The 21,325-nt window shown below is 43.7% G+C and overlaps 1 protein-coding gene across 4 annotated transcripts in view; it reads right to left on the minus strand.

Annotated features, from left to right (window-relative positions):
• The window catches only part of abca2 (ATP-binding cassette, sub-family A (ABC1), member 2), a 585,325-nt gene extending 567,613 nt beyond the window's left edge, over nt 1-17,712 (minus strand). For 3 of the 4 annotated variants that reach the window (XM_068012728.1, XM_068012729.1, XM_068012727.1), the window contains exon 1: nt 17,409-17,712. In XM_068012728.1, coding sequence (XP_067868829.1) covers nt 17,409-17,474 — 66 coding nt within the window. In that variant the 5' untranslated portion in view covers nt 17,475-17,712. The remainder of the gene's footprint in view (nt 1-17,408) is intronic. The other variant, XM_068012730.1, reaches the window with a different exon arrangement.
• Nucleotides 17,713-21,325: the final 3,613 nt, after the last annotated feature.

Genomic DNA, 21,325 nt, shown 5'->3' on the forward strand with positions numbered 1-21,325 from the left:
CACAAGAATTTAGTTTCAGTTGAATGAAGGCAAAATTCACCGATTGTCTTTAGTTAGAGGGAAACCAACCACTCTTATTTACAAAGTAGTTACAGTCTTGCTGAGCACTACTGTCTCACTGCTGTTTCAGTTTGTAGGCAGCTGAGTACCTGTAGAAACAGATAAGGTTGACAGAAGGCGGCAAGGAAAATAGAAAATTGAGGGGGTGGGGCAGGGGGAAGTACTAAGAAACAAAGCAAATACTTTACATGCCCATTGGCATTTCCCACCCACGCCTCTGCCAGTTTACCAAAACAATCTTCCAAATTCTACTCATTGGGGTATCTTTACCTTTCCCGACAAGCCCACAGGTCAAAGCAGAAAGGCTGAATAGGTACAAGGATTGGATAGAGACTTGATGAGAGATTTTTCATCTTTGAAGATGCTTCCCTGGAAGTTGCACCCTGTTCAATTGAGTGGTGATGAGTGCTTTGGGCAAGGAGCTCAAGGCAAAGATCTGATATCACCTTTGATTGACAATGCTGCTTCACTTTGTTGGACTCTTTGAGGCATTTCATAAAAAGATCACCACAGGAATTAAATATCAACTAAAAGACGGAAGATTTTCACCACCTAGTGAAAAAGGTTTATATTTATATTATGTAGAAATTATCTTTTCAATTGACATAGTTACTTAAAAAAAGAGTATGCTGGAATGATGTAAGGCACACCCATCATAAACAAAAACAAAATGCAAGCTCCACTTGCCAGAACTGTGAAGACTTTTACCCTGCAGAGCTGGGCAGAAATTTTCCAGTATATAATGTGTTCAGTGTGCTTGTGGGTGCTGCAATACAGACAGTCATTCAGAGAAGTGGGTGTGGACTGGACATTAAACCCATAGAACAGTGTGTATTAAAAATTAATGACACCTTATCTTTCTGTGCAATAATACCCCAGAGGCACTTTTTTTTGTATTCTGGTGCATAATAGATCTTCTGTGCTGGGACTCTCTGAGGGTTGCAGTCGAATTTCTGCACCAAAATAGAGTGTTTATTCAGAGAGAATGCTGTCAACAAGAATCTGCAGGAGCACAGCACATTCCTCAAACTGTAATTAATGGCTTACTGACTTTACAATCAGGTTGCATGCAGTGAGTGGCAAATGGACTCAATGATCCAGCATTTAGGTAAGATATTTAGACAGTTTTTTTTTAAAGGACGGAAAGAGGAAGGGCTGTGAAATTAAAAACAAGACCGGCAGAAATGACAATACCGTTCGACTAGCAAAATCACCATACACTGCAGTTTCGGAGTGCTTGCAGATGGAAGAAACCACATGACAGAAATTCTTAACCTGCAGCTTTGCAGTATAACTGTCCACGCCTCCTCTCCAAGTCGTACATGTCTAGAGAAAAGTCATACTAATGTGCACCTCAATTATAAAATTACAATCAATAAAACACATTTGAGTTCCCTATACAGAAGCCAGGTAGATCCCAGGTTCAATGCCCGGTCTGCATTGAATTGGCTGATACCTCAGGGTGGAGGTAGGGGTACTGATAGTCACCAACAAGAAAAAGTATTTGCATTTATTTAGGTCATTCACGACTCCAGGACATTCCAAAACACTTCACAGTGTCAATGAAATATTTTTCAACCATAGTCACTGCTGTAAAGTAAGAAATGTGGCAGCCAATTTGCACACCAAAAGCTCTCACAAACAGCAATGAAATATATGTTGACCAGGACGCTGGGGAGAAAAATGGTATCTCCAACAGTGCAGCACACAATCAGTGCTGCATTGAAGTGTCAAAGTAGACTATATGCTCAAGTCTCTTGTGTGGGGCATGAACCCATGAAAAGACTTGCATTTCTACAACACCTGTCACGACCACAGGACGCTCCCAAGGGCTTTACAGTCAATGAAGTATTTTAGAACTGTAGTCACTGTTGTAATATAGGAAACACAGCAGCCAATTTGCACACAGCAAGCTCCCACAAACAGCAATATGGCAATGACCAGATAATCTGTTTTTACGTTGATTGAGGGATAACTCCCCCAACCTTTGTCAACATATTGCCATGGGATCATTTACATCCACCCAAGAGGGCCTTGGTATAACATCTCATCTGAAAGACGGCACCTCCAACAGTGCAGCACTCCCTCAGTACTGCAAAGGGGTGTCAACTTTGATTTTCGTGCTTAAGTCCTGGGATGAGGCTTGAACCCGCAACTGTTTAACTCAGCAGCAAAAGGGTGACCAACAGAGTCACAGCTGACATTAAGGATTACATATGAAAAATAGACACTTGGGTGAAGCACCAAAGGCTTGTTGTTGCCCTTAGAACTACATCAAAGCAGCAGGAAAGCTGGGAAGGACAGTGCGCACTAAAAGTAAAGGTTTACTTATTTATTATAATCACTGATATGTTTCTTGTCCAAACACTTCAATTCTTTGTCACCAAGTCCACATGCAGTTCCCACTACCATCTCCCAGAAAACTGGCGAATTTTGACAGCTTGTTGGGTAACTCGATCATTTTCGCATCAGATCTACTTACAGTCCACACAATGACAATTCAAAGCTGATTTATGCACTGAAAAATGAACAATACAATAATTTGAATTCAGCAATGGAAACAGCATGACATAGTGGGAAATTATTGCTAAAACTGAACCAGATCATTTGAATCAAGCTACTTTGAATTAAACACAGACTGTACCAGGATTTCTGTTGTCTTTGTTGTCCACGCCTTCATTACTCTTTGTTTCTTTAGCCTCCATATAGAATAGCACTTCAACTCCACTCACTGCCTTTCTGACACTGAGGTTGAGCAGTGACAACCTGAAAAAATCTGGAGACCAACCCATTATCCTTCAGTAGTACAGAGTCTTGGTCAGGCCTCAGCTGGGGTACTGCATTCAGTTTTGGGCAACACACCTCAGGAAGGATACACCGGCCTTGGAGAATTAAATGCAGATTCACCGGAATGCTACCAGGGCTTAGAGGGTTAAATTATGAGGCTAGGTTGCATTCACCTTTTTGCATTCCCTTGGTTACAGAAGATTGAGGAGTGATGTGATCGAGGTGTTTAAAATGTTAGAAGGATTCGATACAGTAGATATAGAGTAACTATTTTTTCTGGTGGAGGAAATCAAGAATGAGCAGACAAAATCTTAAAATTAGAGCTAGGCCATTCAGCAGTAAAATCAGGAAGCTCTTTATCACACAAAGGATAGTGGAACTATCTCCCCTAAGGCCTGCAACTGCTGGGTCAATTGAAGTTTTCAAAAGCAAGAACAACAAATTTTTGTTTGGTAACAGTGTCAAGAGATATGGAACTAAGGCAGTAAGTAAAGTTAAGGTGCAGATCAGCCATGGCCTAACTGAATGGCAGATTAGGGCCCAAGGGTCCAAATATCCTACTCCTGTTTCTACGACCCAATACAGCTTCTGGTACATTTAATGTGTTTACCCAAATTAGCATTATAAATGTCAATTACATAGGGTTACATAGAATATATGGCATAGAAACAGGCCATTCGGCCCAACCAGTCCATGCCACCATTTATGCTCCACTTGAGTCTCCTCCCATCTTTCCTCATTTAAATTTATCATCATAACCCTCTATTCCCTTCTCCCTCAGATGCTTGTCTAGCTTTCCTTTAAATGCATCTATACTGTTTGCTTCAACCATTCCCTGTGGTAGCCAGTTTCACATTCTCACCACTCTTTGAGTAAAGAGGTTTTACAATAGGCCATGGAGTTCTGACACTCACAAAAATGGCTCCAACATTGGTAAATTCTGATGACGCTGGAGCCTTCCTGGTAAAATCAGATCGCGTGCAGGCTGATGCGGGTAAAGGCAGCCTCTGGATTCAGAATGCAACAGAAAAGCAAAACCCATGAAGTGGTACCAGAAATCTGAAAGTTAAGGATTCTGAACCGTATGCTCCAATTTTTAAAAAATCTAAAGACTCAACAGGTGACCCTGTTTATCCAACAATGGTCACCCAGTCTCTGATCCTCAGAACAGCAATGTAAAAGTGTGTTGCTTGGCAAACGCCAAGCTATTTCATGTCACAACAAAAACAAAGCATCAGTTCTGATGAAAAACTGAGACATTAACCCGACCTTGGGATGGAGTTTTAGCTCCCGATGGGGGCAGGCACGGAGGCAGGCCGGCAAATACATTCACGCCACCAGCCAGCGTGCCAGTTCCCCAGCTCCATCCCACCACTGGGCCATTTTTCCAGGGGTGGGATGGGGGGGAGCAGCGGCGGGCTACCCACCGCAAGTTGCAAATAGACAGTTCACATAGTTAAATGCCTGTTAAGGCGTATTGTCCCCGAAGGCATCAGGGGACAGTGTAGCTGCTTGGAGTTGGCTTCCCGGCAGTAGGGCAGGGAACCAGTGCTCCAGGCAGCTTTAGGGGCCCTCCCTTCCTGCCTGGCTTCAGCTTCAGCCACAGACTGCCCTGTGGAGTGGCTCCCCCTCCACAATAGTGGCCGGGCTGTTGAGGCCATTTTTTAATTTAAACAAGTTGGAGCGAGGGTGGCTCCATGTCTTACCTGAAAGGGCAGCCTGCCACTTCTTCAGTTCTGGAGGGCCCCCTATTGATCCTCCAGCTTTGAGCGCCTGCCATCCTTAATTGGACGGCCTGCCCTGTGGCCATTAATTGGCTAATTTAGGGAAATTCACAGCCAGATGACTATTCCCCACCCACACAGGCGGACTGCTAACCCCCATTTGACCATAACGGCAGGATTCCGAAGCCCACGGGAAAAATCCAGACCCTCCTTCTCTTCACAGTTGCTAAGTGTTTCCAGCATTTTCGGTTTTTATTTCAGATATTTTATATAATTTGTTCAGGAGCTATGTGCAATAGATGACAGATGGTGGTTTTTCAGCAAAAGCTATACTGCACACAATTAGGAGGTTTCACTATCTTAAGTTAACTTTACAAGACTAGACCCAGACACAGGCTTTTGTCCAGTTGCCCTCTCAATATTAAAAGATTAATTTACAGTGAATCACTGTTTACTTTAATGTCATTTTTTCATACTAATACTGAGCTTTGAAACATTTGTATGAATGCTGACAGCACTGGATTGGGACAATAAGTGCCTGACTGCAAGGGTAATCTGAATTGACAATGTTAGAGTGGCAATCACTGAATCTCCCACAATAAATGACCATCTCTTGTGCTGTTAATTCAGCCTTACCACATTACCTGGCTCAGTAATACCACTAGTGTTGCCTTTACATTGTACAGAGAGTTACTGCAGGTAGCGCATCATCTGGTCATATTGAATCTCTGTCCTATTGCACATTTCTGTAGCTTAAGATTGTGGGAAACCAACGTCTGTATTGCTCTACATTTATATTGTTCATACCAGCTCCCTTATCCTGATGTACAATCTACACAAATCCTTTGAAGTGTGGCCAATGACGTGGTTTGAATAACAACAAGAATTTATAGCAGGGTTTCATAATCTCAACACACCCCAAATTGCTTTACGGCCAATGAACTGCTTCCGAAGTGTAGTCACTGCTGTAATGCAAGGCAGTATAGTTGCCAATTTGGATACAGCAAACAGCAATGTGATAATGACCAAATAATCTGTTCTTTCAGAAATGTTGGTTGTGGGATAAATATTGGCCAGAACGCCAGAGGTAACTTCGCTGCTCTTCTACATCCACCTGAGAGAGTAGATAGGGGCTAGAATAAATGTCTCATCCTAAAGACAGCGTCTCTGACTGTGCAGCACTCCCTCAGTACTGCACTGGAATGTTAGCCTGTCTGGTGTGGGGCTTGAACACACTAACTGCTATTTCAGAAGCAAGAGTGCTACCACTGAGCCATGGCTAACACACTGAGCAATTGCTGGATCATATAAATCTTCTAAAACAGTGAGGCTGTCCACAGCTACAAATGAATTACATATGTAGCTGTTTGTTGATATCAGTGCTCTGGAATTTCCTCTTGCAATGTGTGCACGGACCCAGCAACTAAAGGCGCTTTTACATTTGGCGATTGTGCAATTAGATCATGAGATGATGATGTCCCCAAGCCCAGCTCCCTGTATGTATATTGTCAAAGCCAGTTTCCTCATCCTGCAGCAGAATTGTAGATATGTGAAAATGTAGCTGTTTTTATCCTGGTGTCGTCGGTACCTTATACGACCATCAGCAATCGCAGTGCTGAATCCTGCAGATTTAGATCAGTGTTGACATAGGCTGTACATTGGAACTGATGTTGCAAAAGGTGTCAGCTGTGGCTCAGAGTGGTCCCACTCCAGAGACTTGAGCACATAATCCAGGCTGACACTGCAGTGCAGTACCAGGGGAATGCCACACTGTCAGAGGTATTGTCTTTAGGATGAAATATTAAGCCGAATATCCCAGTCTGCCCTCTCATGCGGGCATGGAAGATGAAAGTACAACTGCGAAGGACAAGGGAGTTCTCCCCAATGTCCTGGGTAATATTTATCCCTCAACCAATATCAATAAAATATTATCCCATTCATATTTGTGGGAGCTCGCTATGTGCAAATTGGTTGTCGCGTTTCCTATATCACAACAGAGACTACATAGCAAAAGTACTTTGTTGGCTGAACTCCTGAAGTCATGAAAGGTGCTATATAAATGCAGGTTTTTCTTTCAATGCAAAACCACACTGTTGCCTTCCACAGCTGAACCCATACTCAGCCCAGAGAACGAAAGCTTCCCTGAAGGCCCCGCTTTATTTCAATCCTCAGACTCCACTGTCATCGGTGGCCAGGCAATAACCAGCCCCAAGGTAGTTCTCTGTGCTGTACTGATGGCTGATTAGGTGCCTCCTTTACCTTACACAGTTGCTACCCAAGTCAGGCAAACTGGCAGTAGCAACTCTGCTGGGTAAATGACGGTTCTTCTAGCTGGATCAACCCTCGTAGCTTAAAGCAAAACAATCAGCAATGAAAAGAGGGAGAAAACAGGTAAAATAGTTCAGCAGAAACCTCAGTCTAACAGAGAATTCCAAAATGGACACAGACATGGCTTGAAATAATGTATTATATCTTCTTCACACTTAAGAGTGGCTTAAATGAAGGAGATCAAAAGCCCACTACCACTAGTCAATTATTGTTTTAAAAAACACATTTTACTTAAACTCGTGCTTGGAATTCCATCAAAACTCCATAATGAAATCAACACAGCAGCATATAGTAACAGCATCAGACAGAATATTAAATAAGGCACTGCACAATTTCACTAAAAGCCACATACTAAATCCCTGCCAGATCATTTGCATTCAATAGAGAGTGCCAAGGTTTCTACAACACAATCATCACAGCACGGTCACATTTCTTTACACTGATATCCCCTGGTATACGACAACATCGGACGTTGCCCACTGTAGCAGAATAGCCTTATGATGCTGTTGGACAATCAAACAGAAAAGGAAAGTCCATCTAGGTGAGGTGCTGGAGGGTACCTTCATCACCAAAGGGATTATACTCTGCCCCAGGAGAATCCAACACCTGCCAGAAAACAGCAGAGAATGCAGAATTAAAGCAAAATACTGCGGATGCTGGAAATCTGAAATAAAAACAAGAAATGCTGGAACCACTCAGCAGATCTGGCAGCATCTGTGGAAAGAGAAGCAGAGTTAACGTTTCGCTTCTTCGGAACTAGAGAATGCTGGAGGGTGGACAATCCCCCACTGAGAGTTATGAATAGCCTTCTAACAGGTGAACCCATCAAATCCAGTGAAGCATAATTGTAAGAACATTTTCCCACACTGTCTCGGCCAGTCTGGACATAGCAGTGGAAGTCCTTCCCATGCGCTTGTTAATTTCTGCATCTAGAGACAGGTTACTGGTAATAGTTGAGCCTAGGTAGGTGAACTCTTGAACCACTTCCAGAGCGTGGTCGCCAATATTGATTAATGGAGCATTTCTGACGTCCTGTCCCATGATGTTCGTTTTCTTGAGGCTGATGGTTAGGCCAAATTCGTTGCAGGCAGCCACAAACCTGTCGATGAGTTTCTGCAGACACTCTTCAGTGTGAGATGTTAATGCAGCATCATCAGCAAAGAGGAGTTCCCTGATAAGGACTTTCCGTACTTTGGTCTTCGCTCTTAGACAGGCAAGGTTGAACAACCTGCCACCTGATCTTGTGTGGAGGAAAATTCCTTCTTCCGAAGACCTGAACGCATGAGAGAGCAGCACTGACACGGAACACAAAAGTCCGAGTGTATCAAGCCTGTGTCCTCAGTACCTTGCTCTACGGCAGCGAGGCCTGGACAACGTATGTCAGCCAAGAGCGACGCCTCAATTCATTCCATCTTCGCTGCCTCCGGAGAATCCTTAGCATCAGGCGGCAGGATCGTATCTCCAACACAGAAGTCCTTGAGGCAGCCAACATCCCCAGCATATACACCCTACTGAGCCAGCGGCGCTTGAGATGGCTTGGCCATGTGAGCCACATGGAAGATGGCAGGATCCCCAAAGACACATTGTACAGCGAGCTCGTCACTGGTGTCAAACCCACTGGCCGTCCATGTCTCCGCTTTAAAGACATCTGCAAACGCGACATGAAGTCCTGTGACATTGATCACAAGTTGTGGGAGTCAGTTGCCAGCGATCGCCAGAGCTGGCGGGCAGCCATAAAGGCGGGGCGAAAGTGTGGCGACTCCAAGAGACTTAGCAGTTGGCAGGAAAAAAGACAGAAGCGCAAGGGAGAGCCAACTTTGAAACAGCCCCGACAACCAATTTTATCTGCAACACCTGTGGAAGAGTCTGTCACTCTGGAATTGGCATTTATAGCCACTCCAGGCGCTGCTTCACAAACCATTGACCACCTCCAGGCGCTTACACATTGTCTCTTGAGATAAGGAGGCCAAAGAAGAATCAAACAACAATTCTTAATTTTGCCCAAAATACCAAATGAATCTAGACTTCTGCAAGCCTGCATGTTCTATGTGCAAAGCAATCAAGCATAGAGGGGCAATCCAGAATTGCTTACAAATGCACACACAGCATGATGAATTCAGTGATTACTACCCAGATTTAGTTCCGGTGTGGAGTATTAGAACAAGTGTGGCGGTGAGCAAACTTTCAGTCCTCCCTTAAATCACTAACAATCATCTAGTGAAGTCACGTCACCCTGATGTTATACTGCTACCAGACGCAACCCAGACTCTAGGGACAGCACTCTATCATAAGTAGAGAGAGCTTCCCATGCCTGTGGCGGCACAGTGACTGACTGCCAACTTGATGCAAACCAACCCTGCACAGGATATCAATGCAGGAATTTAATGTCACACAATTGCAACATTTCAACAGGTGCATGTTCAACACTGTGAATGGGGTGAATTCTAGAGTAGCAGCATATTATGAAACTACGTGATTTCCACACAAAATTAGCACATAAACTTTATTCCATGTATACCATACAACAGTAAGCACCCATGTCACTGACCCATTGCTAATCTTTGGGAAAAGGAATGGCAGACACTAGTCACTTAGAGATGAAGTGGGGTGAGACGAGGCTCATGTGGAGAATAAATGGAGGTATGGGCCAGTCGGGCCGAATGGCCTGTTTCTGTGCTCGTAATTCTACGTAAATATTTCCTTCCTTATAGTTCCCACCAAAACATTCTACAAAATGAAAACATTCAAAATGGTTCTACTTGAAGACACCTTCGCTTGGGCGCAAATGCCCTCTCTCAGTGCCCGCTCTCCCTTCAAATTCTCTCCCCTCCGATTCCTTTTCTTCCTAAAAGCATTGACTTCTCAATTCATTCCATCTTCGCTGCCTCCGGAGAATACTTGGCATCAGGTGGCAGGACCGTATCTCCAACACAGAAGTCCTCGAGGCGGCCAACATCCCCAGCTTGTACACACTACTGAGTCAGCGGCGCTTGAGATGGCTTGGCCATGTGAGCCGCATGGAAGATGGCAGGATCCCCAAAGACACATTGTACAGCGAGCTTGCCACTGGTATCAGACCCACCGGCCGTCCATGTCTCCACTTTAAAGACGCCTGCAAACGCGACATGAAATCCTGTGACATTGATCACAAGTCGTGGGAGTCAGTTGCCAGCGTTCGCCAGAGCTGGCGGGCAGCCATAAAGACAGGGCTAAAATGTGGCGAGTCGAAGAGACTTAGCAGTTGGCAGGAAAAAAGACAGAGGCGCAAGGGGAGAGCCAACTGTGCAACAGCCCCGACAAACAAATTTCTCTGCAGCACCTGTGGTCGAGCCTGTCACTCTAGAATTGGCCTTTATAGCCACTCCAGGCGCTGTTTCACAAACCACTGACCACCTCCAGGTGCGTATCCATTGTCTCTCGGGATAAGGAGGCCCAAAAGAATGGTGACAATGGTTTTGGCCATCCTTCATTATCTCGTCACCAGTCCGTTCTTTATCCACGAGCCTTAAACAGGCCATTGGACCACACACTCTTACTAGCAAGGGCTGTTATGTAGCCAATAGGAGCAGCACACCTGTTGATTTTCCCCTCCGGAACGCAGGGGCGCTGATGTCCACATAACCATCCCAGCCAAAACTGGGGACTGAATCTGAAGAGGCCCTCCTGATCAGTGTACTGAACTACACATTGGAAAAACTCACGGAACAATCAGGACATTCAGGTCATGGTTGATAAGTTCATAACTGTAACATTTCTCCAGGAAGGTCAGTAACCAGATGACACATAATTAAGATAACTGGCAAAAAAAATCGAGGTGGATAATGAGAAGAATTATTTTTTACACAGTGGGTTACAATCTGAAGTGCACTGCCTTAGCGGTTGGTGGAAGCAGATTCAATAGTAACTTTCAAAAGAGAACTGGATAAATATTTGAAGGGGAACATTTTGCAGGGCTATCGGGAAAAAGCAGCACAGTGAGACTAATTGAACAGCTCTTTCAAAGAGCGGGCACAGACATGATGGGTTGAATTGTTAAACTCAAGAAAGCTTGTTATGGAAAGATAATCTTGGAGCCTATCTTTACTCATTTTACATTTATTGTACATAGTAAAAAAGGGTTACTGACATATAGCTCCTCACTCAAAGCCTCCACCAGTCTCAGTAAGTGTCTGCGGATAAGTGCTAATGTAAGACCCCAATTAACACCCTCCACCTGCATATGGTCAAACAATTTATACACAATTAACAGATCAACAGAATGACCTCCTTCTGTGCTGTTTGATTCTACAAGGTGGAATTCCATTCACATAAATGAGTTTGGTTCCTGCAGCATACCTTTTGCAGGACCAAGGACCCTTGAATAAAATGCAAAAATGAACATTTTCACACTATCGGCACACAAGAAAAAGCGGAAATGCTAGAAACAGACAGCAGTTCCATCAGCATCTGTAAAAAGAAAACTGGTTATTAATTCTGAAAGGTCTCCAACTGACACATGAATGCCTTTGCTGTTTTCAGACGCCGATGGGCTGTTGCATATTTGCAGCATTTTCAGGATTATTTTTATATGAAAAGAAAGACTTGTCATGCACGGAAGGATCCGTGATGAAATAAACAATGAAATGGAAGAATTATGAATTTAAAAAGTTAACTGTTAAGAAAAACAAAAACATGGACACTTATACTCCAGTCAAAATGGAGCAGTGGTCACGTGGCCCATCCTGTGCTGGAAATCAACAAACCTGTTTGCAAAGCTGAAACTCTTAAACCTTGTCTGAAATAGCTCTGGGGAGAACCCCTTTGAAATTCAAAGAAACACTATTGCAAATTGATGACACCTATCGACATGAAAAAACTAACCAAGGATTCTGGAGACAGACTGACTCACAGCCAAAACCAAAATGTTTAGGTGTGAAGTAGCACAGTTTTAATAGAATGGTCTCCTTTCAGACATCAATCGATAGCCATGTTTATCATATCCTGGTCCACTGTGTGGTCACACCAGGGGAGAGAGTCATGTGTCTCCTAACAGAAACTCTAATGTGACGGATTTTTACCTTAAAAAGATAGCCCTCTAGAGAGAGAAGGGAGATCAAGCCAAGACCTCAGAAGGCCAGTCCAGCCAGAGGCTGTGCAAGAGATCCAGCCAAGCAGGAAGAATCCTGTTGAACAACAACTGGAACAGTGAGATATCACAAAGTGACTTTAAGACTCTCCATCTGTGAAGGTAACAACATCCAGCTCACCAACTTTGTGCTGAGTTGTAGTCACTAGAACTCTACAACACCTCAACAAGTTCAAGACGACAAACACCCAGGCCTGCACTCGTAAAAAGACTTTCCTCCTGCGAAGATTCAACAGGTTTACTGTAAACCATGAACACTTACCTCACTTTGGACTTTAAACTACATCTTATCTTTTTCTTTCTATCTATCTATTTTGTGTAAATGTGTGTGGGTGAATGTGTGTGTGGATGAGGTTGCGACCATTTCGGGAATTATGTAAAAATAGTTTATTTTTTTTAACCTATGAGAAAACCTGTCATTTGTCTGTTTATTTGACCCTAAAAAAAACACCCAGGGACTAATACACCATTTTTAACAAAACATGATTGCAGTCAGTTGGGAGGTGAACAGTGGGACCAACCCACACCCCTTTCTATCTGTCCATAACAATCACAATCGCAGAATGAGAGTGTCCGTTGGGGCAATGAGGGAATACAACTTGTGGAGTTGCAGAATTATCTGCGACAACACCCAGGTCAGGCATATGTGAAACAACTAGAGCAATAAAGTCCCCGTGTTGATCTTTCCACATCCTCCAATAATATCTTTAACGTGGCACATGTTACCCATCAGCTGAAGCTGATAAGGAGGAATAGGTTTTACTCTGGCTAGTATCAAAGCCATCCATCACAATAAAAGTTCAAGTCTGTAAACTGTATCTTTCCATTTCATGTGCTCCCATTGCATCCTCTTAATTAAAACATAATTTTAAAAGTTTACAAAGAATGCCTACCTAACTGGAAAACAAAGATAAAAGTACAAAAGATGCTGCCAGATTCAAGCCACATGCAAGCAAAGCGAAAACTTGTTAATCGTGAAATGAATTTTTACAAAGTAGAGCATTACTTTCAACCTCTATGCAAGTTTGTGGGTTCAAGTCCCACTCTGGAGACCTGAACATAAAATCTACACCGACACTCCAGTACGGTACTCAGGGAGTGCTGTGCTGTCGGAGGTGTTGTCTGTTTGATGAGTTCCTCCCAGGTGTATATAAAAGATCCCATGGCACTTCAAAGAAGAGTAGGTGACCTTTCCCTGATGTCCCAGCCTATATTTATCCCTCAACCAATGTCATAGACTATCTGTTCATTTCTCTTGTTGCAGTTCATGGAAGCTTATTGTGCACAAATTGACTACATCGCAACAGTGACTACACTTCAAAAGTATTCCATTGGCTGTGAAGAGCTTTGAGACGTCCTGAGGGCATGGAAAGCACTATATAACACAAGCCAAAAGACTTGCAGGTTGATAGGTAAATTGGCCATTATAAATTGTCACTAGTATAGGTAGGTGGTAGGGAAATATAGGGACAGGTGGGGATGTTTGGTAGGAATATGGGATTAGTGTAGGATTAGTATAAATGGGTGGTTGATGTTCGGCACAGACTCGGTGGGCCGAAGGGCCTGTTTCAGTGCTGTATCTCTAATCTAATCTAAATACCGTATATATAATACAATAAATACTGTACCCAGCTTTTAACAGGGTAATTCTGTTGTGGCTGATAGCTCTGTCACCAATAGGGGTGGTGGGGGAAAGGGGAAAGGTTCTCTATTTTAGAGTGAAGGCAGCAGGATGAGGTAGGGCATAAGGCTGGAGGAGGTTGCCAAGGTAAAGGAAAGAAAGTCTGTGAAATAAATTGTAACCTTGAAGGATAAGGATTTTAAAATAAGTGGGGAGGTGTGGAAAGGTGCCAATGGAGGTCAAAATGACAGGGGTTGCCAGGCAAGCGGGACCCAGCATAGAATTGCATGTGGTACTGGCAGTAGAGTCTCGAATGAGTTGGTATTATTTGTATGAGCCCCTATATCAAGATCTCTGAAACAGCCAGAACAATAAAAAACAATGTTGATTTTTCCACATCATCATAAATTGCTTAAACAATGTATTTCAGTTGAATTGCAATCATTCGGTCAGGTGATTAGACTATTTGAGGGCTTTCAGAATTAAATAGGTAAGCTATTAGATGCGGAATGGAAAGCCATTCTATATCTTCTTGGATGTGATACTTAATTGAAGATAGTAATAGGATTCCAAAATGTTTGCTGAGAAACAATAACCTTTTTAGTAAAACAGTACAACATACATGATTCTTTAATAAGAGCAAAATACTGCGGATGCTGGAACTCAGAAATGAGAACAAAATAACTATCAGCATAACTCTCTATTCTCTTCTCCCTCTTACGCTTATCGAGCCTACCCTTAAATGTATCTATACTATTCATCTCAATCCTTCCCTGTAGCGAGTTCCAGATTCTCATCACTCACTGGATAAAGAAGCCTCTTCTGAATTCCCTATTTGATTTCTTGGTGACTATTTTATATTGATGGCCCCTCATTTTCTATATCAATAACTATAATGAGGGGACCGAGTGTAATGCATCAAAGTTTACTGACAATACGAAGCTAGTTGGGAATTTAAGCTGTGACGAGGAAGCAAAAAGACTGCAAATGGATATAGACAAGTGAAGTGACTGGGTAAGGTGGCAGATGGAATATAATGTGGGGAAATGTAAAATTATCCTCTTTGGTAGGAAGAATAGAAAATCAGAATTATTTCCAAAAGATGAGAGAATAGTAAATGTTGGTATGCAAAGGGATTTGGGTGTTTTTGTAGATGAACCAGAAATTAACATACAGGTACAGCAAGCAATTAGGAAAGCAAATGGTGTGTCGGCCCTTACTGCAAGAGGATTGGAGTATAAGGAAGTGGTATGACCAGGTGAGAAGGGGTCTAGGGTTCCCTCTCAGCCTTCACCTGGTTTTACCTTAACAGCGTTTAATTTTTTTAAACACAGTATTTTTAGCTCCCCCTTAGTGAATCCTTGTTCACAACTTTCCAATTATAAGGCAAAGAAACCAGCCAAACAGGTTTTCTTAGGTTTAAAGAGAAAAGGTTGAACTTTATTAAACTTAAACTCTAATTATCCATATGGATATGTGGCCTACCCACTTCTTCTTGGGTATAACTGGAACTATTTATACAACAGCCATTGGATCTTTTATATCCACAGGCAGACTGAACCTCTATTTCATGTCTCACCCAAAGGAAGACATTTCCAACAGTGCAGCACACCCTTAGCACAGCACCAGAGTATCAGCCTAGATTTTGTGCTAAAGTGCCTGGAGCTAGACTTGAACTTGCAACATCTGACCTACTGGGCCACAGATGACACAACAATATAGTCCATTGACAGGCTTCAATGATATAGTTGTTGGGGGTGTGCTGTAATTCAATGCACAATAGCTTCATAGTTTCTCATTGTTATATGAAGGTAACATTAAACCAACAGAAAAATAGCACAGAGATTTTTTTTTTTAATTTTTCTGCATGGATCTCTTAAACCACATATTCTGCTCCACTAGGTTACTGGCCTTAGATGCACATCTTCAATTTAGTATTCACAACTTCTAACAAATGAGCGAAGATATCCTCAATTTAAAATTTTAAGCAACCTTCACTCAACCACATTTCGACATTTAAATTTCTTTTTAAAACACAGTAAAGTACAGGAAACTGTGCTGATATCACTCCAATGGCCTTTCCAAGATAGAAAGGGCTAGAACTCACAGAAACAAGATGCAAAACAGTTTTTCAATCTCCCCATTCCCTCATTCTCTAACTCTCCTTTGTTGTAGTGTTGTAACATTCAAGGACACCGAGTGTTCATGTAGAGCCTCTCAAACCTCAGGATGTCCCAAAGTGTTTTACAGCCAGTAAAGTACTTTTTGAATTGGTATTATTATTGTAATGTAGGAAACACAGGAGCCAATTCGTGCTCAGCAAACTCCCACAAACAGCAATGAAATAAATGACCAGATAATTTGTTTTTTGTGAAGTTGGTTGAGGGGTAAACATTGGTCAGGACATAGGGGCAAAGGGCAGATGGGGCCTCGATTTAACGATTCATCCAAAAGACTGAACATCCAAAAGTACTGCATTGAAGTGTCACCCTGAATTACGTACTCAAATCTCGCGAGTGGGGCTTGAGCACACAATCTTTGGACTAAGATGCCAATGTTCTATGGTTGGAATAAGGTGCTAACCATAAAGTCGCATAAATCACAAAATGACTGAATTCACTCGCAATTTAAAACACACTTAATTACCATAATGTACAATGAACCTAGCTGTGCACTCACTGTTAACCTGCACGGTATAGACCAATAGTAAACAGGACTCAAGCAAATAAATATTGTTTACCAATGGGAAAATAACTTCTGTTCCAATACTGTATGCTCATATTTTATTGATCCTGCCCAGTATTATTGGCTGCGGGTTGGTGCATGCAGGCTGCATTACTCCCCCATGCTTAATATGGATATTTCAATGTGATTTATGCTGCCATCAGTATCAAGAACTAATTAAGCCATAAACTCGTTTCTCCCCCTCCCTGCTTCTGAGATAAAGTACTGAAATACATGGTGGACACACACTATCCTGAGTCAAGCCCACTGAAAAACCGCTTTTACTATTTCCAAGTCCTAAAAATACTTAGAAACTGCCCTTATCGTCAAACTACATTTCCTCTTTGTACAGATGTAATTTGTTGATACTGAGGACAGACCTGGTAAGGAAACATGCAGCCCAGCACACATTCAACGCAGTAGCCACAGTTTTCTAAGTCTGATGACTAATGACTTGTCTGATGAAGCTTTAATCCCAGGGCAAGACTGCAGACTCCTTACAGGCACCTGTGACCCTGTGTCACAGGTATCGGTCCAGTTACTACTCGGAAGGTAGACGTGCTCAAACATGTATTATTTACAATATCGTGGCCAGATTTATCAACTCAAATCCCGTTTGTATTTTAAGTCGGACGAGTTGCAAATGCGTTCTCAATATTTCCAAGCTTTGCAGCAATCGAGTACATGGCTCAACAAGGTATCTGAGTGCGTAGTAAAAGGCAACTGTATCTTACTCCTGGCTTTAAATGCTCTGCCACAGTGTAACTAACAGCAGCTGAATCTGCCTTTCCCAGGCCCAATAAACAGGCAGAAACTTCGGGGCAATGCAAATAATGAGGACTCCGGGATCAGGGTTTCAATGGAACCATTGATCTCTGACAGATTGTCCATCCTGTCATAACAAATCTCAATGCTCCCGGAGCCTGAAACCACCAGCATCGGGACAATTCTCCTGAAAGCTCCTGTGGTGATCTGAAGCCGGGGGAATGTTGTGCCTCCCTCCCCAGTTTGGTTTGTATGTGTCTGGGAAGTCACTCACCGGGCTCCGGCGCTTCAGGGTGATGTTCTTCCACAGCAAGAGATGTAGCTGGTGGAGGAAGCCCATGGCTGCTGCTGCCTGGCTGCACAGAGCAAGGTTACCGGCGGCTCCCTCTGCTTACACTCGGCGTCCTCTGATTGACAGCGGCGGCTCCCCGCACCCGCACATCCTCAGCATCAGCATCGCTTCATGGAGCCTCCAGCGGCTCTTCCGCACCCCCGGGGGGAAGGAAAACAAAGGCAAACCCGGCTCGGCTCAGCTGGAACCCGGCAGCAGCTGGAGCGCGTCCCCGCCACACTCTCCCCGTCCCCGTGCCCGCCGCGCGTCCCCGCCACACTCTCCCCGTCCCCGTGCCCGCCGCGCGTCCCCGCCACACTCTCCCCGTCCCCGCGCCCGCCGCGCGTCCCGGCCACACTCTCCCCGCCCCCGCCGCGCGTCCCCGCCACACTCTCCCCGTCCCCGTGCCCGCCGCGCGTCCCCGCCACACTCTCCCCGTCCCCGTGCCCGCCGCGCGTCCCGGCCACACTCTCCCCGCCCCCGCCGCGCGTCCCCGCCACACTCTCCCCGCCCCCGCCGCGCGTCCCCGCCACACTCTCCCCGTCCCCGCGCCCGCCGCGCGCACCCGCCACACTCTCCCCGTTCCCGCCCCCGCCGCGCGTACCCGCCATACTGTCCCCGCACCCACCCCCCCCCCCCCACCTTTGGTGCGTCCCCGCCACATTGTCCCCGTCCCCGCCGCGCGTCCCCGCCGCGCGTCCCCGCCGCGCGCTCCCCACCCCGGGCTCCGTGCTCGTGCACGGCTCCCCTTTACATTCCTGTTCCACGCAGATTCTGCATCTCTGTAATTCTCACTCATTTCTGCATTTAAAAAATCAGTGCATTTCATATATTTTCGGGATCATATATATATGAGTATATATTGCATATGTGTGTGTTTATATATAAATGTCCATGTGCATATATAAAAAGAAAGACTGGCTTTTGTGAAGAACGTTTCACTAACACAGGATGTCCCAAAGTGCTTTACAGCCAAAGAAGTACTTTGGAAGTGTAGTAGCTGATGTAATGGAGGAAACACAGCAGGCAATTTGCACTCAGCAAGGTCCTACAAACAGAAATGAGATAATGACCAGATAATTTTTTTTGTGATGTTGATTGAGGGATAAATATTGGCCAGTAACTCCCCTGCTCTGCTTCTAAACAATGCCATGGGATCTTTTATACTCACCTGAGATGTTTCATCTTAAAGGCAGCACCTCTGACAGTGCAGTATTTCCTTAATATGACACTGGCAGATCAGCTTTAATTCTTATGCTAAAGTCCTGGAGTGAGACTTAAACTCACAACCTTCTGACTGAAAGTCAAGAATGCTTCCAACTGAGCTGCAACTGACACCTACCTATGGTAGGTGCATCTGTGTGTTTTATATTTATATGCATGTGTGTATGTGTTTGTGTGCATATATATAAATATATACACCAATTATTATGCATATGTAGTCAAATAGAATTGTTACGACCAGGTGAGGTGTCTAGGGTTCCCTCTCAGCCTTCACCTAGTCTTACTGTAACAGGGTTTAATTTTAAACACACCATGTTTTTAACTCCCCCTTGGTGAATCCTTGTTCACCGCTTTCCAATTATAAGGCAAAGAAACCAGCACAAACAGGCTTTCTTAGGTTTAAAGAAGAAAAGTTGAAATTTATTAAGCTTAAGCTAATTCAGTTAAAGCCTACGGATACACAACACACCCACGCTAGCATGCTAACACAATACACACATGCAAATAGAGACAGAAAAGAGCAGAAGAAAAATAAAGTAGAAAGGTTTGAGGCAATATCTGAAGAGTTTTTGTTATGGTTCTTCAAGCTCACTGTAGAGTTTTTGATTGTAGGCAGATCTTGCTTTTTGTTGGGGCCCAGAATTCTTCTTAAACTTTGTTCACTGTGGGAGACTTTTCTCTCTTGGGGTTCATGTGTCTTCAGTGGATTCAGAGGTTTGAGAGAAAGAGATGGGAGCAGACAGGAGAGAGATCTCAGTCCATGAGCAAACAGACACAATCTCTCAAACTGTTTGTACAAATTCAAAAAACTCAGGTTGCCCAGCAGGCTAGTCATGTGACTAGCCGGTTTGACCATGTTCGTTTGTGTATTCGGCCATCTTAGCAGTCAACTTGGAATGCGAGCTCCCCCACCTTTAATGTCTGGTGATCAGAAGTCCATTGTGGGTTGAATGTGTCTGTGAATGGCTGCTTTGTCCTTCCAAACACTGTCTGTTAATATGCAAATGTCTTTTCCAGCCACAACTGATCTGTTTAACAAGTCCTTTCTTCACTCGAGTAACAGTTTAAAATCAATGTTCATGACAAAATTAATGTGCCTCATTTTGGCAGGTGGGGGCCTAGCATGACAAATTGCAATCAACATTGCAACTATCCCATAGGTTTTCCACTCCTGAACATAAGAAGTGCTAGAAATGCACTGCAAATCTGCCAGCATCTTTAAAGACATTTCAAGGTTTTAGGATTGAGGCCATTCTTCAGAATGCAACCTATAGCGACCATAATTTCTCCCTTTCAGATCCTGATGGGCAGTGGATTTGATGTGTTTTTCAAGACTTTTCAATTTTTCTCTCTGATTTCTATCATTCGCAGTTTTGCTAGTTATCGCTCTGGAAAGCATCAATTCCTTGCTGGAGAACAGTTATACCAGTGACAGGCATACTCTAACACCTTGTACACGTGGCCACAGGAGTGAGTGTTAGCATTGCTACCAGTAATGGAGGTACAGTCATTCACACCCGGGGGTATAATGCCATTCAATCTCAATTGCCTCAATTGGGATTGACTCATTGTTAAATTTGCCAGCCTTTCCATCCATTAAATATTAATCAAAGCATCTGGTGGCTGACGGATTGTCTCATGGGACAATGGGAAATTTGGATCCACTGAGTTAAGTACAACCATAGAAAGCACGTCACTGAGCCTCTCCTGACTCCTCTATCACAAATAAACCAAATACAGCCAGAAATTGTCACCACTGCCCCACTTGCCAGCATTTGCAGCCAGTGAAGTCAGCATATTCAAATTTCCTGTGCTCTCAGAAGTCTGAGTGACTGATGGATAGCTCCCAGCCATCAATCCAGCTGACTGAAAATGGGACAAGCAAAATATTCTTGCCTGTCTTCACAATGAACCCACTGTAATTGCCTTTGTTTCACAATGTATCGAGATGGTTCCCTTGCTAGAAAAAAGAAGCAAGGAAGAAAAACATTTATATTTATATTTCAAGATCTCAGGACATCCCAAAGTGCATTACAGCTGATTTTGAAGGTCCCACAAACCGCCATGAGATAAATGGCCAGATAATCTGTTTTTACGTGTTTATTGAGGGATAAATATTGGCTAGAACACCAGGAGAACGCCCCTGTTATTCTTTGAGTAGTACTATGGGATTGTTTACATTCATCTCAGTGGGCAGACAGGGCCTCCGTTTAACTAAAATTCTTGCAATGTAAATAAAAAGAAGCTGGCATAAGGGCATCACTCTTCCAACATCCGACTGCAGAATCAGCAAATATGAAAGTACCTTTGGCTGGTGGTGCTGTGAAATCCTTGCTGTAATTTGAAAGGAGGAATTCCAAAGCACAGGCAGCAACCAACAATTGCACGTACAGTTCATGTATACATACAGCTGTGCAGTGCCAGAACATCCTTTATGATCACCTGAGTGGCAAGACGGGGCCTCAGTTTAGGGGCTCATCCAAAAGACAGCATATCCAATATAGCAGGTCTGGCAACATCTGTGGAGAGTGAAGCAGGAGAAAGGTCACAGACCTGAAACGTTATCTCTGCTTCTCTCTCAACAGATGATGCCAGACTTTCTGAGTATTTTCAGCACTTTCTGTTTTTATTTCAGA

Source organism: Heterodontus francisci, chromosome 32, assembly GCF_036365525.1.
Source record: "Heterodontus francisci isolate sHetFra1 chromosome 32, sHetFra1.hap1, whole genome shotgun sequence".
Lineage (NCBI taxonomy): Eukaryota > Metazoa > Chordata > Chondrichthyes > Heterodontiformes > Heterodontidae > Heterodontus > Heterodontus francisci.